This window comes from Budorcas taxicolor, chromosome 1 (genome assembly GCF_023091745.1).
Source record: "Budorcas taxicolor isolate Tak-1 chromosome 1, Takin1.1, whole genome shotgun sequence".
NCBI lineage: Eukaryota > Metazoa > Chordata > Mammalia > Artiodactyla > Bovidae > Budorcas > Budorcas taxicolor.
The window spans coordinates 16381564-16401637 of record NC_068910.1 but is presented as its reverse complement, the minus strand read 5'-3'; the positions used below and the strand labels follow the sequence as shown (position 1 = coordinate 16401637).

The 20074-nt window shown below is 43.5% G+C and overlaps 1 protein-coding gene across 2 annotated transcripts in view; it reads left to right on the top strand.

The window, feature by feature from the left end:
- ARHGEF3 (Rho guanine nucleotide exchange factor 3) overlaps window positions 1-20074 on the top strand; it is a 271833-nt gene that overhangs the window by 61360 nt on the left and 190399 nt on the right. For both annotated transcript variants that reach the window (XM_052636557.1, XM_052636544.1), the window contains exon 2: window positions 3297-3363. In XM_052636557.1, coding sequence (XP_052492517.1) covers window positions 3297-3363 — 67 coding nt within the window. The remainder of the gene's footprint in view (window positions 1-3296; window positions 3364-20074) is intronic.

The window sequence follows — 20074 nt, the reverse complement described above, 5'->3', positions numbered from 1 at the left end:
TTACTCCCAGAAGCCGTCCTTCGAGGCCGCGTGGGTGGTAGTGTTTGGCTGGAGAGAAGGAAACTATCAGGGGACTCCTGATGCCAGATGAGATTGTTAAAAGGGGCTGCAGCCAAGGTGAATGATCTGGAAGCCTGGCTGGTGATGGAATGCCGGGGTGGAGAGCAGAATTTGGAGATAGCCGTCTTCTAGGTAGGTTTCCTGGCACTTTCCCCAGCCACTGGGGATGTGATTGCGTTGCCCAAGAGTGCCCTGGACTGATGGACTTGCTCTGATGCATTGTGTTTGTCTATGAGGCCTCTTAGTGTGAGGCCCTGCTAAACCGCTACCCTCCCACAAGGAACCCCCAGGCTGCATTCTTCCAAACACGTGGAAGCCCTCTTTGGTGGGGCTTCTCTCTGTTTGAGAGGGGCTACATCCCCTGAATCTGGAATCCAACACATCTGGGTATGAATCCCACCTTGGCCACCTACCAGCTATGTCACTTCTGGTATCTGGTTTAACCTCTCTGGACCTCAGTTTATACTGTCTGTTAAAATGGGATAATGGTAATATCCCCATTATGCCATAATAATATACAATTTTGTGTGAAAACATATTATGATATGAAGTTACCATTACTGTATATTTAAATGTGTGTAGTGTTCTTGCCTGGAGAATCCCACCGACGGGGGATCCTGGTGGGCTGCCATCTCTGGGGTCGCACAGAGTCAGACACGACTGAAGCAACTTAGCAGCAGCAGCAGCAAGGCCATACATGTAAATGTATAAAATATGGTAATATGTAGTGCCACTGTAATGTATTAACATTACAGTATAGCACCCCACTCCAGTGCTTTTGCCTGGAAAATCCCATGGACGGAGGAGCCTTGTAGGCTGCAGTCCATGGGGTCGCTAGGAGTCAGACATGACTGAGCAACTTCACTTTCACTTTTCACTTTCATGCATTGGAGAAGGAAATGGCAACCCACTCCAGTGTTCTTGCCTGGAGAATCCCAGGGACGGGGGAGCCTGGTGGGCTGCCGTCTATGGAGTCACACAGAGTTGGACACGACTGAAGCAACTTAGCAGCATAGCATAGCAGAAGAACCCATCTTCCTGTTCTTCTAAGATTTAGATTATGTAGGCAGAATACTTAGAACAGTCCCCTGGCACATCATGTAACTCCGTCACTGTTAATTATCATGACTGTCATGTTCTGTGGACTGCAGCGTGTGAAACAGGGACACACTGACTCAGAATGTTCTGGTATATGTTGTTGCTTTGGAAGCAGTGAAGCTCATCGGGTAATTAAGAGAGCAAAGCCCAATTATAACCTGGGAGGAGAGGGAACGGTAACCAGGGAGAAGTACTGTTCAGTTCTAAGTTTGTTTGTGTGTGTGCTTTTTTTTCTTTTAAAGGGAGAAATATCTCTTCAGAAGAGCTGAGACCAACATGGTACCTAATAAGAGAAGAGTATTAAATCTAAATAACCACCCACATTTGCTCTGTTTGTCTTGAGAAGTTATTAGCCTAGGTTTCCATTGTATGCGTGGGTGAGGAGGAGGGTGAGACAGAAGAAGGGGGTTAGATGCAAAGACACGTCAGGCGGGAGTTCCCATCTGTTTCAGCCAGTTGTCCCAGCTCTGCTGTGGGCACTGGGCTGACATCTGCTGAGAACTGAGCAGTGACAACACCGGAGTCAGCGCCCTGCTCTCGTCTTGGCTCTGAGGGCTGGGTATTCTCTCTCCTGTTTTGCACGTAAGAATGTGAAAGCTCAAGAGCTTCAACCTCGGGCTCAGGGTCACACAGCTAACAAAATGCTGTGGGATTTGAGATCACACACTTGAGACCAGAATCCTGATTTCACCTGTGTGGTGAGAGTCAAGTCACTGAATAGTTTTTTAGGTCCCTGTTTTGTTATTTATGAAATGGGTGCAACAGTGAAGCCCAGCTCCCAGTGGAGAGTGGTGACAGTAACTGCTCAGCATATGCTGTTCTAAGTTCTCAGTGCCTGTCAGCTGCTGCTGTTATTATAATTACCTTGTGTTTTGTTTGTTTATGTCTTCTGCCTGATTCACGGGGTGGACATGATGCGTTCTGGTATGGCAGGGCCAGTCCAGGTTTTTATCAGGCCTGACCTTCTGCAGAGCCTGTGCTGTGGTCACCACAAGCATCGTACCTTGCGTTCCTGCTCACTGTGGCAGGGAGGTCAAAGAAGAGGGCTGAATATCATGTAAAAAGCCAGCACCACTGCCCTTCAGCACATCAGTGACTAACCCTCAGGGCGAGTCCAAGGTAGACCTCATACACGGATGCTTTTCAGTGAAGTACTTCAAGCAAACACAGCATTTGACTGTCCATATAGACAGACATAGCATTTTGGGGAGGAGTCATTTATCTGCTGCTGCTGCTAAGTCGCTTCAGTCGTGTCCGACTCTGTGCGACCCCATAGACGGCAGCCCACCAGGCTCCCCCGTCCCTGGGATTCTCCAGGCAAGAACACTGGAGTGGGTTGCCATTTCCTTCTCCAATGCATGAAAGTGAAAAGTGAAAGTGAAGTCACTCAGTCGTGTCCGCCGCTCCATAAAAATGTCACAATACATGTTCCTGTGGGTATGTTGCAGTCACAAAATTAAATTCACTTTACAAGACAGAAGTAAGGCATTCCTGGTGTGTCTGTGGCCTCCCAGCCCCCTTCCCGCATCTTTCCTCTTTTGTACCGTTTGCCTGCCACTTGTGTGGACCTGACTTGAACCTGCCTCTGTTACATCTAAGGAGATTGATTTGTGGGGAGAGATTAATAGGCAAGGAAGCCAGTTCTGACTTGTTAGGCAGTGGCTGCTTAACGGGTTGTCCTGTCAACCGTCCCTTTAGAAGTCCAGGGAGCCCAAGTGTGGCCTGTGTGGAGGAGCAGGGACTCCCCAGCGAGCGCGCAACAAGGGAGGGTTCCTGGCTGTGCCCGAAGCTACAAACATCACCTGATGACATCCCTTTGGGAGCCTTCCGTTTGTGAAAAGTAAAGACTGGAGTTTGGTCTGGCTCTATAATTGCATCCAGTTTAGACTTTCGATTTTCTTTTAAATTTTCCTTTTTTTTTAAAAGGTGAGGGATTGACTTTTCTCAGTGACTTTGGAGCTTTCCTCCCGGGGGCCTGGGAAGGAGTCTAGAGTGTGTTTGGCTGCTCAAGATTGCTGAGCTGTAGAAAACTCCAGCCACCTCATTTCTGCAAGCATCTTTCCTTCTGATGAAACTCCATCTGAAACTGGTGATTTCCTCTGAATAATGAGTACATCTCTTTTTTTGTCCTCTTCCAGGCCTAAACGGCAGCGGCAGAACAACTTTCCCATGTTTCCATCTCCTAAAGCCTGGAATTTCAGAGGGGTAAGTGTTTTCCCCTGAGTAATCCCACCTGTTACTTGTCCTCTTCTGGGTGCTGCAAAGAGGACTCAGCTGAGGTGGACTTTACGAGCCAAGTCTCCACCAAGCTTCTGTGCTTTACCACCTGGGGAAGTCATCTTTGCATCAGCGCCTATGGTTTAATTAAAAAACTCCAAGTGGTTCAGTAAGTACCCAGTGATGTTTGCCTGCTCTGTAGGTGCTGGGTTACGGGAAGCATCTTATGAAGAAGCCAGGAGATGTCAAGGTTGATGCAGTGGGCACTGTGGCTGTTTGGGGGAAACAAGAAAGGTGCAGAGTGAAGGAAAAAGAAATCAGAAATATACTGTCTGTTCATATGTAGTTTTATGACTTTGTGGGGAGCTTTACTTTACCAAAGGAGAGAGGTCTGTAAGCTTTAAACATTAGATGCTGAAGGGAATCGTGGAATTCTCCCAGTCACAAAGCTCTAGACCCTTAGAGGTGTAGGGAGGGTCAGATTTAACCTTTACTTGATGCAAAATTCTCTTCTTTTATATAATAGTGATAATAATAGTAGCCAAAGTGGCCTATCTGAATGTCAAAATGAATTCTAGCTCTGACTTCAGGAACAGGACTCTTGCCAGTGTAGAGTATGCTCTGAGCTCTGTATCACCAACAGGCCTTTGCATACGTTGTACCTTATGCCCAAAACAATCTCCTGCTGCATGACACCACACTCCTGCACACGCTGGACTGGCCCACCCACTTCATCCATTGGGTATAATCTTTGACATCACCTTCCATGGGAACACATCGTGTCCACCCCTTAAATCTGACCTAGAGGCATCTCCTGTGGATCCCTGTAGTTCTTTTTCTCATTGTTAAAAGATTGTTAGTTAACATGTAGTGACATTTAAGATTGGAAGCCCCAAGCACTGGAGACCTTATCACTCTCTCTTGTTACTGCATTATCCCTGGGCCTAGCACAGTGCCTAGAACATACATGCTTAATTAAGGTGAATGAATAAATGGAACGAATGAATAAATAAATCTCTCACATATATCTGACACAAAATTCACTTAGATTATGTTTCAGGTTCTTCAGTCTTTCAGCAGTGTTTTTACTGGTTCAGTACATCTTTAATATCCTACATACACCTCAGTCATTTTCCCCAAATGTCTTTTAAAAATACAAATTGTGGCTCTCTTTTAGCTCAGTTTTCAGTATGCTTTTAACTGAATGCAAAGAGAAATGTGTTGGCCTCTTAAGTAGATGTGTGTGTCTTACCGAGTCTAAGTCATGTACCTCCTCAGTTGGTTATGGTTTTGTGAACAAGACCCCCATTTCTCAAAGTGTGTTCAGCTGGATGATCATAAACATTAAGTGAAAAAAAAAAAAAAAGGCTTGTGTGCTGCAACAGACTTGGGACACCCTGAGAGCACCAAATTAAGGTATGTTCACCATGCAGGACTTCTCAGAGCCTTCAGTGTGTTGGTGTGCATGGAGGCCATGTGAAGGAGAGCTGATGGAGTTTGCGTGGAGCATCTCCCAAAGTCATCGGCCATAAACCCTTTCTTGAAAAAATAGTTTGTGCACACTTTGACACGGTTGACATCTGTAGTTGGTTTTGAACTAAAGAGAAGTTGAACTGTTTTGAAGGTGTTTATTTTCTCTCCCTCTCTACCTTCCCTTGAGTGTACCACCCCCTTCCTTCCGATTCAGCCTCTACTAGGGTTGAGGTCCATCTAGAATTTGCCTGAAACGGTCCTGGCTTTAGCACTGAAAGCCCCATGTCTTGGGAAACTTCAGTCCCGGGCAAGCTGAGACAACTTGATAACCCTACCTTTGGCTGAAACTTCTTCAACTGTGTGTCCTTGAAAAATGTTTCATGAATTTTTAAGCTCAAGTCTGGTTTGTCGATCTTACTGCTGAAAAGGAAACTGTTGGACACATACTTGGTTTAAGGGATGTTCTGTCTGTCACAGCCTTGTAGGGGTAACATTGAACACGAGTAATTTGCTGCCGGGGAGCAAGCAGACAACTGGCCCCTGGCTAATTCAAAACACATAGATAACAGAATCTAATGCTTTGTTGACTTCAGTTTCCTTTCAGCCTTCAAATTCATAGCCAGCTCATAAGATTTCCCCCAACAGTTAAAAGTGTTGAAATGACTAGAGTCTGTTTAGATGGTCAGGTCAGTTGTGTTTATCTTGGTCTCTTGTCTTTGCTTTGATTCTTCTGGTCCCTGTGGCTTCCTGGTAAAGTTAGACAAACGGACCTCAGGACCACACCAGGAGGGAGATGGTTCAGGGCCTGGCCAATTGCCAGATTCCTCTGTGGCCAGAGTCATCCCTCTGTCCCTTGGAGCATAATATTCCATGGCCTAGTGGGCGTGGAAGAAAGCCCAAGCCAGTGGGAACACTGCCACTCCCAGCTCTGTAAGCATATTATGGTAATTGGAGCCAAAGAATGAGAAGCACCCAGAAGTCCAGGAGGAAAACATGGGAGGCATTATCTAATTGATACATTTTCTATAATGAAATGTGACGCTCAGGCCTGCTAGACTGTTTGTTCTCGGGCAAGACACATGTTCTGTGAACTCTTCATTTTCTTCTTTATTTGGAGGGAAAGGGTTTAGCAAATTTCCCATTTTTATATATGTGGCAGAGAAAAACATTAGAGGCATTTGCATTTCCATTCCTTTTCAGCTCGTAAAGCAGAAGGAGCCTGGGTTACTTTCTCACGTCCTGGACATGTGTGGGGTTTGGGGATAGGGGTGCAGGTAAGAGATGGTGAGAAATGGATTGGAAAAGGCAAGAGGAGAAAGAACCACATGGCTCTAAATGAGAAGTGAGCTGGAGATACATGAGGGCCAAGGAGGGAGGATGGGACAGGGCGCGAGGCGGGGAGAGGGAGTGGTCAATGTCTTAAGAAACAGACATTTTGGGAAAAGAGAGATGTTTCAAAAGGTCAATAATTTTAAGGAAGATCTTGCTGAGTGAGCGTATGGTAACCATTCCCTTTAGATCCACTGCGGATCTCTTGACTTCTTAAAGCCTTAGGAATTGCATTTGTGGTTTTCCTCTTTTTGGCTGGAGTTTCTGGCTGCCAAGAGCCTCAGGAAGGGCTGGTGACACCTGGATGACAGATCTTTTCTATGTACCAAGCGGTTCAGTCCTTTCATGAGTTACTGCTGCTAATTGTTGGCTGTGTCATTTGGTTCCCATGCGGCTCTAAGAAGACAGAGGCCCTGGGTGTTAAAACCGCCTGAAATTTCTCTACCCGCCCTGACCAGGGGTGGTGCTGTGCCGTCTCTCACCAGAACATGAATGCTACAGATATGTTCAAGGAGAGAAGCCAGGAGGATGGTTGTGGTTGGGACAGTTATGGTAGGAAAATCACAGGTGAGACCAGAACAGGATGGGGAGAATAAGAAGGCAGGACCCTCAGAGAGGTGAGACCCTGGGAGGTGTCTTACCCTGTGTCCGCTCCTCTGGATCTGGTTCAATTCAGTTGCTCAGTCATGTCCGACTCTCTGAGACCCCATGGACTGCAGCATGCCAGGCTTCCCTGATCATCACCAACTCCCAGAGCCTACTCAAACTCATGTCCATCGTGTCGATGATGCCATCAAACCATCTCATCCTCTGTCATCCCCTTCTCCTCCCGCTTTCAATCTTTCCCAGCATGAGAGTCCTTTCCAATGAGTTGGTTCTTCGCATCAGGTGGCCAAAGTTTTGGAGTTTCAGCTTCAGCATCAGTCCTTCCAGTGAATATTCAGGACTGATTTCCTTGAGGATTGACTGGTTGGATCTCCTTGCAGTCCAAGGGACTCTCAAGAGTCTTCTCCAACACCACAGTTCAAAAGCAATAGAGTGGGAAAGACTAGAGATCTCTTCAAGAAGGTTAGAGCTACCAAGGGAACATTTCATGCAAAGATGAGCACAATAAGGACAGAAATGGTACAGACCTAACAGAAGCAGAAGAGATTAAAAAGAGGTGGCAAGAATACATAGAATAACTATACAAAAAAGATCTTCATGACCCAGATAATCACGATGGTGTGGTCACTCACCTAGAGCCAGACATCCTGGAATGCGAAGTCAAGCAAGCTTTAGGAAGCATCACTATGAAGAAAGCTAGTGGAGATGATGGAATTCCAGTAGAGCAATTTCAAACCCTAAAAGACGATGCCATGAAAGTGCTGCACTCAATATGCCAGCAAATCTGGAAATCTCAGCAGTGGCCACAGGACTGGAAAAGGTCAGTTTTCATTCCAATCCCAAGGAAAGGCAGTGCCGAAGAATGTTCAAACTACCATACAATTGGTCTTATCTCACATGCTAGCAAAATAATGCTCAAAATTCTCCAAGTCAACTACAGCAGTACGTGAACCGTGAACTTCCAGACATTCAAGCTGGATTTAGAAAAGGCAGAGGAACCAGAGATCAAATTGCCAACATCTACTGAATCATATAAAAAGCAAGAGAGTTCCAGAAAAACATCTACTTTTGCTTTAAACTCTGGAAAATTCTTAAAGAGATGGGAATACCAGACCACCTGACCTGCCTCCTGAGAAATCTGTATGCAGGTCAAGAAGTGACAGTTAGAACAGGACATGGAAACAACAGACTGTTTCCAAATGGGGAAAGGACTATGTCAAGGCTGTATATTGTCACCCTGCTTATTTAACTTATATGCAGAGTACATCATGAGAAACTCTGGGCTGGATGAAGCACAAGCTGGAATCTAGATTGTCGGGAGAAACATCAATAACCTCAGATACGCAGATGACATCACCCTTATGGCAGAAAGCAAAGAAGAACTGAAGAACCTCTTGATGAAAGTGAAAGAGGAGTGTGAAAAAGCTGGCCTAAAACTCAACATTCAGAAAACTAAGACCATGGCATCCAGTACCATCACTTCATGGCAAATAGATGGGGGAACAGTGGAAACAGTGAGAGACTTTATTTTGGGGGCTCCAAAATCACTGCAGATAGTGACTTCAGCCATGAAATTAAAAGATGCTTGCTCCTTGAAAGAAAAACTATGACTAACTTAGATAGCATATTAAAAAGCAGAGACATTACTCTACCAATAAAGGTCCATCTAGGTTTTTCCAGTAGTCATGTATGGATGTGAGAGTTGAACTATAAAGAAAGCTGAGTGCTGAAGAATTGATGCTTTTGAACTAGGTATGGTTGGGGCATTGTAACGTTCAGAATTCTGACCCTTTATTGTGAGAATATTCACTGCAGCTCCTCTAGTAAGCTGAGACAGAGAGTCACAGAGATAGAGTCAGGTAGGAAACACATCCTAGAAATGTGAAAATCTCTGGACCACAACACTTGGCATTGCCTGCAGTTAACTTGAAAATATTTAACAAGACCTACCACCTCATGTGAAGAGTTGACTCATTGGAAAAGACCCTGATGCTGGGATTGAGGGCAGGAGGAGAAGGGGATGACAGAGGATGAGATGGCTGGATGGCATCACCGACTCGATGGACTTGAGTTTGGGTAAACTCCCGGAGTTGGTGATGGACAGGGAGGCATGGCGTGCTGCAATTCATGGGGTCGCAAAGAGTCGGACACGACTGAGTGACTGAACTGAACTATGTATGAGACATTGTTTTAGGTGCTAGGTCTGAAATTTGAATGAAATATCAAGCAAATTTCAGGGCCATACTGGTCTTGTCTCTTTCTCCACTGCTTGGCCTTTATACTTGCCTAAACTCATTGGAAAAGACTCCGATGCTGGGAGAGATTGGGGGCAGGAGGAGAAGGGGACGACCCAGGATGAGATGCCTGGATGGCATCACAGACTCGATGGACATGAGTCTGAGTGAACTCCGGGAGATGGTGATGGACAGAGAGGCCTGGCGTGCTGCGATTCATGGGGTCGCAAAGAGTCGGACACGACTGAGCGACTAAACTGAACTGAAACCATTTGGTAAGAAATGTCTAAACTCTGAGGCTTTGGAAGAGACTTTGAACATTATGTGTATGTGCCTGTGTGTGCTCAGTTGCTAAATCCTGTCCGACTCTTTGCGACTTCAGTCTGCTCTGTCCATGGGATTTCCCAGGCAAGAATACTGGTGTGGGTTGCCATTTCCCTTTCCAGGGCACATTCCTGGCCCGGGGATTGAAACTGTGACTCCGGTGTGTCCTGCATTAGCAGGCGGATTCTTTACCACTGAAGCCCTTAATTTCGTACCCCAAGCCTTTTCATGTTCAGTTGAGGAAAATGAGGTTTAGTGTCTTAGTCAGGACTCTTCTGGCTGCTAGTGATAGAAACAGAATTATAACAAGTGCAAGTGGAAAGGGCAATTTATTGGTTCATGTAACCGAGGGAAGCTGATGGATAGGCTTCAGGGACAGCTGTATCCACGTATACTCTCTCAGCTTTGTCCCTTTTGAGGTTTTGGCCTTATGTTCTCCTACTGCACGTGCACTGTTTTGGAAGGAGGTGATGACCACAAATAGCCGCACGTTTCCAGACAGAAGGGAGTTTTTGTTTCCAGAGTCCCGATGTGAAATCCCACCATCAGACTCTGATTGCCCTGGTTCCGCTCACATAGTTATACCTTGGCCGACGGCTGTGGTCAAGAGCACTGGACAGACCTTGGTCACGTGCTCCTCTGAAGGAGCTGGGTTGACAGAGTTTCATGATTGGCAGTTCTACTGGAGCCACTGAAAGTGAGGAAGGGACATTCGCTCCAAGGAAGAGGTTGTTGTTGTTAATAAAAGGTTAAAGAACGTTCATTCAACAACAAAGACACAAAATTGAATAAGACACAGTCTTCACTCACGTACCGTAGCATCTAGTAGATGTGTAGGTAAACAAAGTATTTTATCATAAAGCAGAACGTCAGAGTAGGAGGCATATGACAGAACTGCTTAACAGGGATTGAAAACAAAAGGTCACTAGACCAGGTAGTAAACACTCATATTTTCAAATGATCCCTTTGTTACATGGCCTGGGTAACATGCGGCCATCCATGCCTGCAGCCCCTGGCACTGTTGGAGGCTAGTTGAGAGTCCCTCTTGGTGTGGGAGGTCCGGATATTTGAGGGGTCACTGGATGCCTGAAATTTAGTGCAGGGTTTGGGAAGTATGTCATGTTTTAGGGCAAAAGTCGTCACTTATTTTCAGCCACACTTTCAGAGCTCTGCGGTCCATGTATCTATGGCTATAGTTCTGATGGTAGAAAGTACAGTTAGGTATGTGAGACATTTGTAAAAAGATTGATTTGAAGGCCTTTCAAAACCAGTAGAGGTTTATTCATCTTGCTGGGGTTGAAAATGGCTCTTACTGGTCTTTGAAAGGGATGCTTGTTACATAGGCTTGCTGGCCCATTGTGAGCCCCTTCTCTCCAGCCTACCCCTGACTTCTTCCTGCATGGACTTTGGGCTTTCTCTCCCACACCCTGAGCATTTACAGTTGCCTGTTAGTCTTCTCTCTTCTTTGGCACTTTCTGGGTACATCCCTGGCACAGTTAATGCTATTTTAACTAATAACCTCCTACTCCAAGGAAGAGTTTGGCACCATCACGGAAGAGAGTCCAGTTTCTAGACAGACAGGAAATAATGCTGGTGAGGCTCAAAGCGAAGAGAATTAGGAGTAGAGTCACATCTCCAGGCAATAGGTCCTGTGCCTGCTCCAGGCGGCCTGACCCACCCCCAGGCCCCATGTTTGGAAGGAAGTTGGAAAACCCTAGGTGAATGTTTCTTGAAGATCAGGCTGCAATGCTGCAAAATTCACAACTTGTTAGAGTGACAGTCTCTAATACTCAAAACTCACCTCGCCCCTTCAGCATTTACTGTGGCCTCACCTCTCTTTTGTCAAAGAAGGTGGCATGGCTTTTTCTTTTCTCGCAGCCTCAGTTTGTACATTTACCTGCATTATTTAACATCAGCTCCAAGCAAGGCTGTGACAGTGCTGCGTGGTAGATAGTACCTGTCCCATTTCGAATATGAGGAAACGGAGCGCACACCTGCCCACTGCCTGAAGTCACAGCCACGGTAAGTGGCAGAGCCAGCTTGTGAGCCTGGGATGGGCTTTCCCCAGGCAATGGGAGCCTATTGCCTTTCTAAAAGAAAGCTGATTATACATACCTTGATTTCAGAGAAAGTTAGGCATGACCATCTTTTTAACAGTGCTAGAAACAAGGGACAGTTCTGTGGTCAACTTTTCATCACCTCAAATCCCTTCTAGTTACCTTCTGCTCCCTTGAACTTTTTTGTTTCTGTTTATTTTTTTTTTTGTTGAAGTATGGGTGTGCTAAGTCGCTTCAGTTGTGTCCGTCTCTTTGCGACCCCATGGACTGTAGCTCACCAGGCTCCTCTGTCCATGGGATTCTCCAGGCAAGAATACTAGAGTGGGTTGCCATGCTCTTCTCCAGGGGATCTTCCTGACCCAGGGATTCAACCCGTGTCTCTTACGTCTCCTGCATTGGCAGATGGGTTCTTTACCACTGACTCCACCTGGGAAGCCCAAAGTGTTGAAGTAGAGTTGATTACAATATTGTGTTAGTTTCAAGTGTATAGCAAAGTGATTCAGTTATATATATATAATTTTTAGATTTTTTTCTATTATTGGTTATTATAAGATGTTGAATGTATCTCCCTGTGCTTATAACAGTAAATCCTTGTTGCTTATCTACTTTATGTAGTATGTATCTGTTGATCACATGTTCCTAATTTATCCCGGCCTGCCCATCTTTCCCCTTTGATAACCATAAATTTGTTTTGTATGTTTGTGAGTCTGTTTCTGTTTTGTATATATATTCATTTGTATTATTTTTCAGATTTCACACATAAGTGATATCATATATATCTTTCTCTGACATTTCACTAAATACAGTATTTTCTAGGTCCATTCATAATGCTGAAAATGGCAATATTTTATTCATTTTAATGACTGAGTAGTATTCCTATGTGTGTGTGTATGTTTAGTTTTATGTATAAAACTGAATGACTGTACACCTGAAACACAATATTGTAATCAACTATATATATATATATATATATCTCACATCTTCTTAAGCCAATTGTCTGTTGATGTGTGCTTGAGTTGTTTCAATGTCTTGTCTATTGTAGAAAGTGCTGCTCTGAACATTGGGGTACATGTGTCTTTTCAAACTAGAGTTTTTGTCTTTTATGGAGTGGGGTTGCTTAATTATACAATAGCTCTATTTATTGTTTTATAAGAAATCTCTATACTGTTTTTCATAGTGGCTGCACCGATTTACATTCCCACAATAGTAGGGAAGGTTCCCCTTTCTCCGTATTTTCTCCAGCATTTATTGTTCATAGTCTTACCTGATGATGGCCATTCTGAGCAGTGTAAGGTGATACCTCATTGTAGTTTTGATTTGCATTTCTCTGGAAACTAGTGATATTGAGCATCTTTTCATGTGCTTTTTGGCCATCTGTGTGTCTTCTTTGGAGAAATGTCTGTTTAGATCTTTGGCCCATTTTTTATTGAGTTGTTTATTTTTTTGATATTGAATTATATGAGCTGCTTGTATATTTTGGAAATTAAGCTTTTGTTGTTCACACTGTTTGTAAATATTTTCTCCCATTCCATAGGTTGTCTTTTTGTTTTACTGATGGTTTCCTTTGCTGTGCAAAACCTTGTAAGTTTGATTATGTCCCATTTGTTTATTTTTGCTTTCATTTCTATTGCCTTGGGAGACTGATCTAAGAAAATATTGCTACGATTTATATCAGGGAATGTTTTGCCTGTGTTCTCTTCTAGGAGTTTTATGGTGTCATGACTTATATTTAGGTCTTTAACCCATTTTGAGTTTATAATAGATGCCTTTTGATGTGAGGTGCCCCTTCGAAACGAAAAACTGTCTCTCATTTCCGCTTAGTCTTCTTGTCTCATTTCCCTTCAGACAGTGGAGAAGCCATCCTGTGAAAGACACCTGTGAGGAAAAGCCCATGTTGTCTTCAGTGTGCTGACACCAAAAACATGCCAGGCACGTTGAAGCTCATTTTTAGACTCAGAAGTGGTTTCTTTTTTGGCCGTATGTGAGGTCTGTGGGGACGGTGGCTTGTGCAGGTTCTGTACTTCAGAGACAGAATTTATAGATGCCTTTATTTATTTTATGCAGCTGTCAACTCAGTTATTCCCTTTTTGTTCCAGAATTATACAAGGTAAAAGATGCGTTTGACTGTGGTCTTTTAGGTTACTTAGGAGATTCTTCTTGCGGGTGATAGAATTCGACTCAAATTAGCTTAAACAAGGAGAGTTTCAAAAATTACATAGGTCTCCAGATAGTTCATGGAATGCAGCAGGATCTCAGAAATCCTTGAAAGCAGTACCTGAAGCCCATGAGGGTTCCCAATTCCTCTGCTGTTTGCTACATTTTCTCTGCAGACTGACTTCCTCCACACTGTGGAAATGCAGCCATCTGCAGAGTGACAGCCTTTTCTCTCTCAGAGCCAAAATTACTGGTGGGGAAGATTTTGATTGGTTCAGCCTGGGTCAGGTGGATACTCCCAAGACCAATCAGCTGTGGCCACAGTGTGGAGTTCTGCTCTACTGTCTCCTGTGGTAACCATAGTAACATGGGAGCGAAGGGGCAGTTTCCAAAGGAAGGGGAGAGGCACCGGGCAGATACAAACAGTTCTTGTCTACAGCAGTCTTCCCCATCTCTCATCCCATAGTAAAGGGTAATCATCCTGATGCCCAGGGTCTGCCTGTCAAATAAACAAAACTTCTAACCCCCCTTTTTTTTTCCATGTTAGCTAGAAGTAGTCCTTTTGGTTATTGGTATTTTTTTTCAGTCCTCAGAATCTGAACTGGGAGCAAGAATAAACTGCTCATAAGACATAAGGCATAGTAATAGTCCTCTGGATTAATTGAAATAATAGCAGATCCTGGACAATTGCATTCTGAAATGGCGGTTATTACTTCTGTTACCGTTGGGTAATATTGGAGCTAGGAGTTTTATTTTTATTTTATTTTTTAAAAATGTTATTGGAGGGTTATAGATGTACAGTGTGTTAATTTCTGCGGCACAGCAAAGTGATTCAGCTATATATATATATATATATATTTATGTATATTCTTTTTCATATTCTTTCCCATTGTGGTTTATCACAGGATATTGATTTGCAGTTCCCTGCAGCAGCAGCAGCACTATGTAGTAGGACTTTGTTGTTTATCCACTCTGTATATAATAGTTTGCAGCTGCTAATCTCAAACTACCAGTGCTTCCTTCCCCATCACCCATTCTTTGGCAGTCACAAAACTATTCTCTCTGTCCGTAAGCCAGAAATGTTTCTATGTTTAGCTGTGTTGCATTTTAGATTCCATATATAAGTGATATCATTTGGTATTTGTTTTTCTCTTTCTGACTTCACTTAGTATGATAATCTCTCAGGCCATCCATGTTGCTGCAAATGGCATTATTTTGTTATTTGTATGACTGAGTAAGATTCCATTGCATATATATATACACCACATTTTCTCTATCTGTTCATCTGTTGATGAACATTTCGGTTGTTTCCATGTCTTGGCTATTATAAATAGTGCTGCTATGAACGTAGGGGTGAATATATATTTTCAAATTAGAGTTTTATCAGAGTATGTGCCCAGGAGTGGGATTGGTAAATCATATGGCTACTTTATTTTTAGTTTCTTGAGGAACCTGCATGCTGTTTTCCTTAGTGGCTACACCAATTTACACTCCCACCAACAGTGTAGAAGGGTTCCATTTTCCCTATATTTGCAGAGTTTTTAATGACGGCCATTCTGACTATGGTACCTCATTGTAGTTTTGATTTGCATTTCTCTAATAATTAGCGGTGATGAGCATCTTTCAGTGTGCTCATTGACCATCCATATGTCTTCTTTGGGGAAATGTCTATTTAGGTCTTCTAGTCAGGGGTTTAAAATAGGAGGTGACCCAAGAATCAGTCTCAGTATTTCTTTGTGTTTTGTTGCATTTATGACTTTTCATGGAGGTTTTTATTTTTTGTTCCAATCAAATTTAGCATTTATTATGCAAACAATATCATGGCAGTGATCTCATCGCTTCTGAAAGGCCATCATGCTCTTTGAAGGCATGGGAGAGGATGGTGATGTTGAGAACTGAGGGGATGCACCAATTAGGAACATTGATTTTCTGAATCTGAACCTTTCCCTTCACATTTTCTTTTTCTCTTCATGTTTTCTTTTTCCCTCCACGATAGATTTTACAATCTGTTTCCTGCTCACTTCAAAAGCTGGGCATGGGAGTTGAAGCCTCACTTTTCTTCTTTCCCATCATCTTCCTCTTCCTCTAAATGTAACATGGTACATTTAATGGGTTGGATGACGTTTAACTCATTGTGACTCTAAATAGTGCCTTCTTCTTTTCTTTTTCATTTTTGTCTGCAAAGCTTGGCATGTGGGATCTTTGTTCCTCGACCAGGGATTGAACTCGAGCCCTGTGTGTTGGAAGCGTGGAGTCTTAACCACTGGACCGCCAGGGAATGCGTTCTTTAAATGCTCAAATCACATTGTCTGTTTAAAGCAGTTGAAACATAGAAGCAAGGTGGGGAAATGGAGTAAGTTAACTCCCAGCAGAGAGGATGCAGATGGGAAGGAAGGGTCCCACCAGTATTCCCTGGTTCACAATGCCAGTGTGTCCCCTCTCTCTCCACTGCATTGGCCTTTCTCTCTGACGTGGTTGCAGGACCAGAGTTGAAGTGCAGGCAGGATGTCTACAGACTGAAGGCGCCGTGGGCCACTGACACACACTTGAAGGTGAGGGTGAAGTCGCTCAGTCGTGTCTGACTCTTTGCGACCCCGTGGACTGTAGCCTACCAGGCTTCTCCGTCCAGGGGATTCTCCAGGCAAGAATACTGGAGTGGGTTGCCATTTCCTTCTCCAGACACACACTTGCATTATCATAAAAACTCAGAGACAAACGTAACTGGTCAGCAGTAGCAGCTTGCCAATTAGCTAGGTGAACAGCTAGCTAATTTCTATTTCATTTGTGTTTCTTGGGCAGAAGGGATGTGGGGTCAGGATGGAGTGTTTCCAATGGGCAGCCAGACTAAAACCTCATGTATTTTAAGTGCTCATATATATGTAGTGCCTCTGTGCGGCTAGTTCCTCAGAAGTCTCACGCATATTTAGTGCATAACAGACGTTCAGTAACCAGGTGCCTCATGAATAATTGGTATCTTTTGCTCCTTTCACTGTTTCATATCTTTGTTTACCACACACATGTTCTACTTAGTGACCACTTATTTATACTTAAGATATTTCTATTATTGAAGATGAATAAGTGTTACAAACTTATTCATTTTTAGTAATTAAAATAAGTATTCTCTAAAAGCAAATGCTCATTACAACTTGATTGCCTAGAGCTCATTTTTAAATGGTCTATCTTCTAGGTCTGATGATGAAAATTCTTCCCTTAGTTGATTTTTGGGCTTCCCAGCCTTGTCCTTCTTTACGCAAACTCTCCTTACACAAATGCCATCTGACACTGGAAATCTCAGTGAACACACCTCGTGAATGAGCCTTTTTGAGCATGACTTTCACATGGTCCAGCTGGTTTAGACGCTGCAGTAGCAGCATGGCCCACCCCTGCCCTAACCTCCTGGTTAACACACATTCAGGGAAGAGGAAAACATACCATACAGCAGAACGCTGCTAATGCATAATGTGTTTTTATATCCTCAGGGCTGATTTGACCTTACATCCATTTGGGAAAAGACAGGGAATTAGGCCTATTACTTTTTTATGGACAGGTGAAGGCTTGCTTAAAAATCATAGTTCTGATTTGAGGAAGTTGCGATAGAGGTGTATCAGATGTGTATTTCATTTATGTAGGTTCAGCTAAAGCTGCTCATAGAAAAGGAGTGTTGGATGGAGTGGCAAACCTGCTTTTTCCTCTGTTGATCCTAGTAGGGTGATGGTGATTCTAGACCTTGATGGGGATTTATTGTGCTGCATTGCCCCTGAACACAAGCAACAGCTTTGTCAGGAGCTGTGGTGTTGGAGAAGACTCTTGAGAGTCCCTTGGACTGCAGGGAGATCCAACCAGTCCATTCTAAAGGAGATCAGCCCTGGATGTTCTTTGGAAGGAATGATGCTAAAGCTGAAACTCCAGTACTTTGGCCACCTCATACGAAGAGTTGACTCATTGGAAAAGACTGATGCTGGGAGGGATTGGGGGCAGGAGAAGGGGACGACAGAGGATGAGATGGCTAGATGGTATCACCCACTCAACGGACGTGAGTTTGAGTGAACTCCGGGAGTTGGTGATGGATAGGGAGGCCTGGCATGATGTGATTCATGGGGTTGCAAAGAGTCAGACACGACTGAGCGACTGAACTGAACTGAAACTGAAGATGTATGCGCAATATCTGTTCTAGCAGTAAAGTAGGAACTCTTAGGGCCACTGAAATCATTCCTTTGATATGTGCTTGTGAAGTCTCTTCTGTCATGTCTGTGACATCACTGTTTGTGACCCCATGGACTGTAGCCCACCAGGCTCCTCTGTCCATGGGATTCTCCAGGCAAGAATACTGGAGTGGGTTGCCATGCCTTTCTGTAGGGGATCTTCCTGACCCAGGAATTGAACCTGTGTCTCCTGTAGCTCCTGCATTGCAGGCAGATTCTCTACCGCTGAGCCACTGGGGAAGCCTTAAAGAACCCTTAAGTGTGGTTTATTGAGAGAAGGATCGTCAGGCTTCACCTGATATCTTCCTAAGGGGTTTCCAAGATGGTTATTTTTAATATGTGTGTTATTTTTTCAACCGTTTGTTATGAAAAATTTTAAATATATGGGATGTTGAAAAGTAGGCACAATGAACACCCACCATCTAGAATCAACAATTGCTAACATTTGGCTTTAACTGCTTATCTATCTCTGTTTATACCATCTGCTTAATTCTACAAAAGCTTTCAAAGTGTGACAATCATGACACTTCACTTCTAAATTCTTTAATACATGTGTACTAAGAATACAAACATTTTCCTACATTATCAGACCTAAGAAAGCTACTATTAATTCCCCAACATTCAGTCTGTATTCCTATTTCCCCAACTATCTTTTATGGTTGATTTCCCTGAAGACATTCAAGGGCCTTGCATTGCATCTGGTTGGATTTTTTGTTTTTGGTGGTTTTTTAATCCAGTTGAGGACCATGATTTCATTTTGTAACTGTGTTTTTTAGTCCTTTTAAGTCCTTGAATAGTCCTCTCATTCCTCTTGTTTTTTTTTTTTTTTTTAATGAAATTGATTTTTTTAAAAGACCAGACTAATTGCTTGTAGAATGGATTTCACATTTTAGTTTATCTGATTGCTTACCTAAGATGTCATTTAACTTGCTCTTCTGTCCTTTATACTTCTTATAACACTGGTAATTTATGTCAAAAGACTTGGTTTGTTTCAGATTAAGGACTTTTGGGCAGGAAAATATCCTAAGGGATGCCAGCTACTTGCATCTCATTAAGAGGCACATGGCATTGGTTGTTTGTAATAAATGGTGCTGACTTGCTGCACAGGATAGATGGTGCTGACAGTCCATTCCAGTGAGGAATGACTCTGTTGTAGATTCCTTAGTGGTTATTTCAGACTGAGTTCTTGTCAGAAAGCAGGTGCTTGCTCCCGTTACAAGACAAATGCTATTTAAAAAGAGAATTATAGCTGCAGAAACCAAGGATTTCTTTCTGTGGGTTGGTTTCATTCTTTCTCTGTTGGTTATCGTCTTCTGATATGTAAGCCCTGTTCCCAATGTCTTCTCCTTGCGTGAGCTACTGTTGGGTTTGTTACAATGCCAGCTCTGATCCAGCCTCACATGATCTTTTAGCATCTCTTTTTCTCAAAGCTCAGGATAGTCTCAGTTGCCCTCTCCCCAGATCCCTAAGAAAACCCTGATTGCTTCAGATAGTCTTTCTTGTGTTGACCCTCACAGGTGGTGGGCAGCCTTCTGGCTGGCTCCTAGAGGGGCTTCCCTCCCCTTTGGTCCAGTCATCTGCCGCCAGAGAGTCAGGGTCAAAGGGGTCTGCTGTTCACCAGGGTGGGCAAGTAAGGAAACCCACTGGGACTCAGATTTTTCCCCGTATGAAAAATGTATCTAACTCACAGGGTTCTTATGAGAATTACATTAAATAATTCATGTTAAGTGTTTAGCACTGGGTTTGTGACATTAGATGCTCAGTAAATACTTTTTTGCCCCCTTGCTACAGCTACTGTTATACCTAGTTAGCAGGAGCTGTGGAGAACATTGGGGAAAGTGGGACACGTCTCCTGAAAAGAGAATGAGGGGAAGATACTCCAAACCATGTCCAGCATGGTAGAAAAGGTTTCCATTTTTCTGATATTTTTCCATATTGTAGGTTGATCAATTCAGGCCTTGGATTATAAGAGACTGAATCTGGACCATTTGCTCTAGCATATATGTGCCATTAAGTTAAAAAAAAAAAAGAAACAACTTACTTGATGTATATGGGAATGTGCACCAGTTTGGAGGGAGGAAAGAAAATTTCTTGTGGAAAAGCTATTGCATGAATTTTAAATGTAATCTGGAAGTATTCCTGAACATTCTGATGTATTCCTTCTGATAAGTGTGACTTATGGTAATTCAGATCTTATGTACCTTGTGAAGTCTGGCAGTGGATTCAGTTCTGAATTTATTTTGCTCGTGTCTGTCTGTGCTGGGCGTCTCTCCGTACTGTCACAGACTGGTACATCGTACTGGCTGTTCTTGGCCTCTTA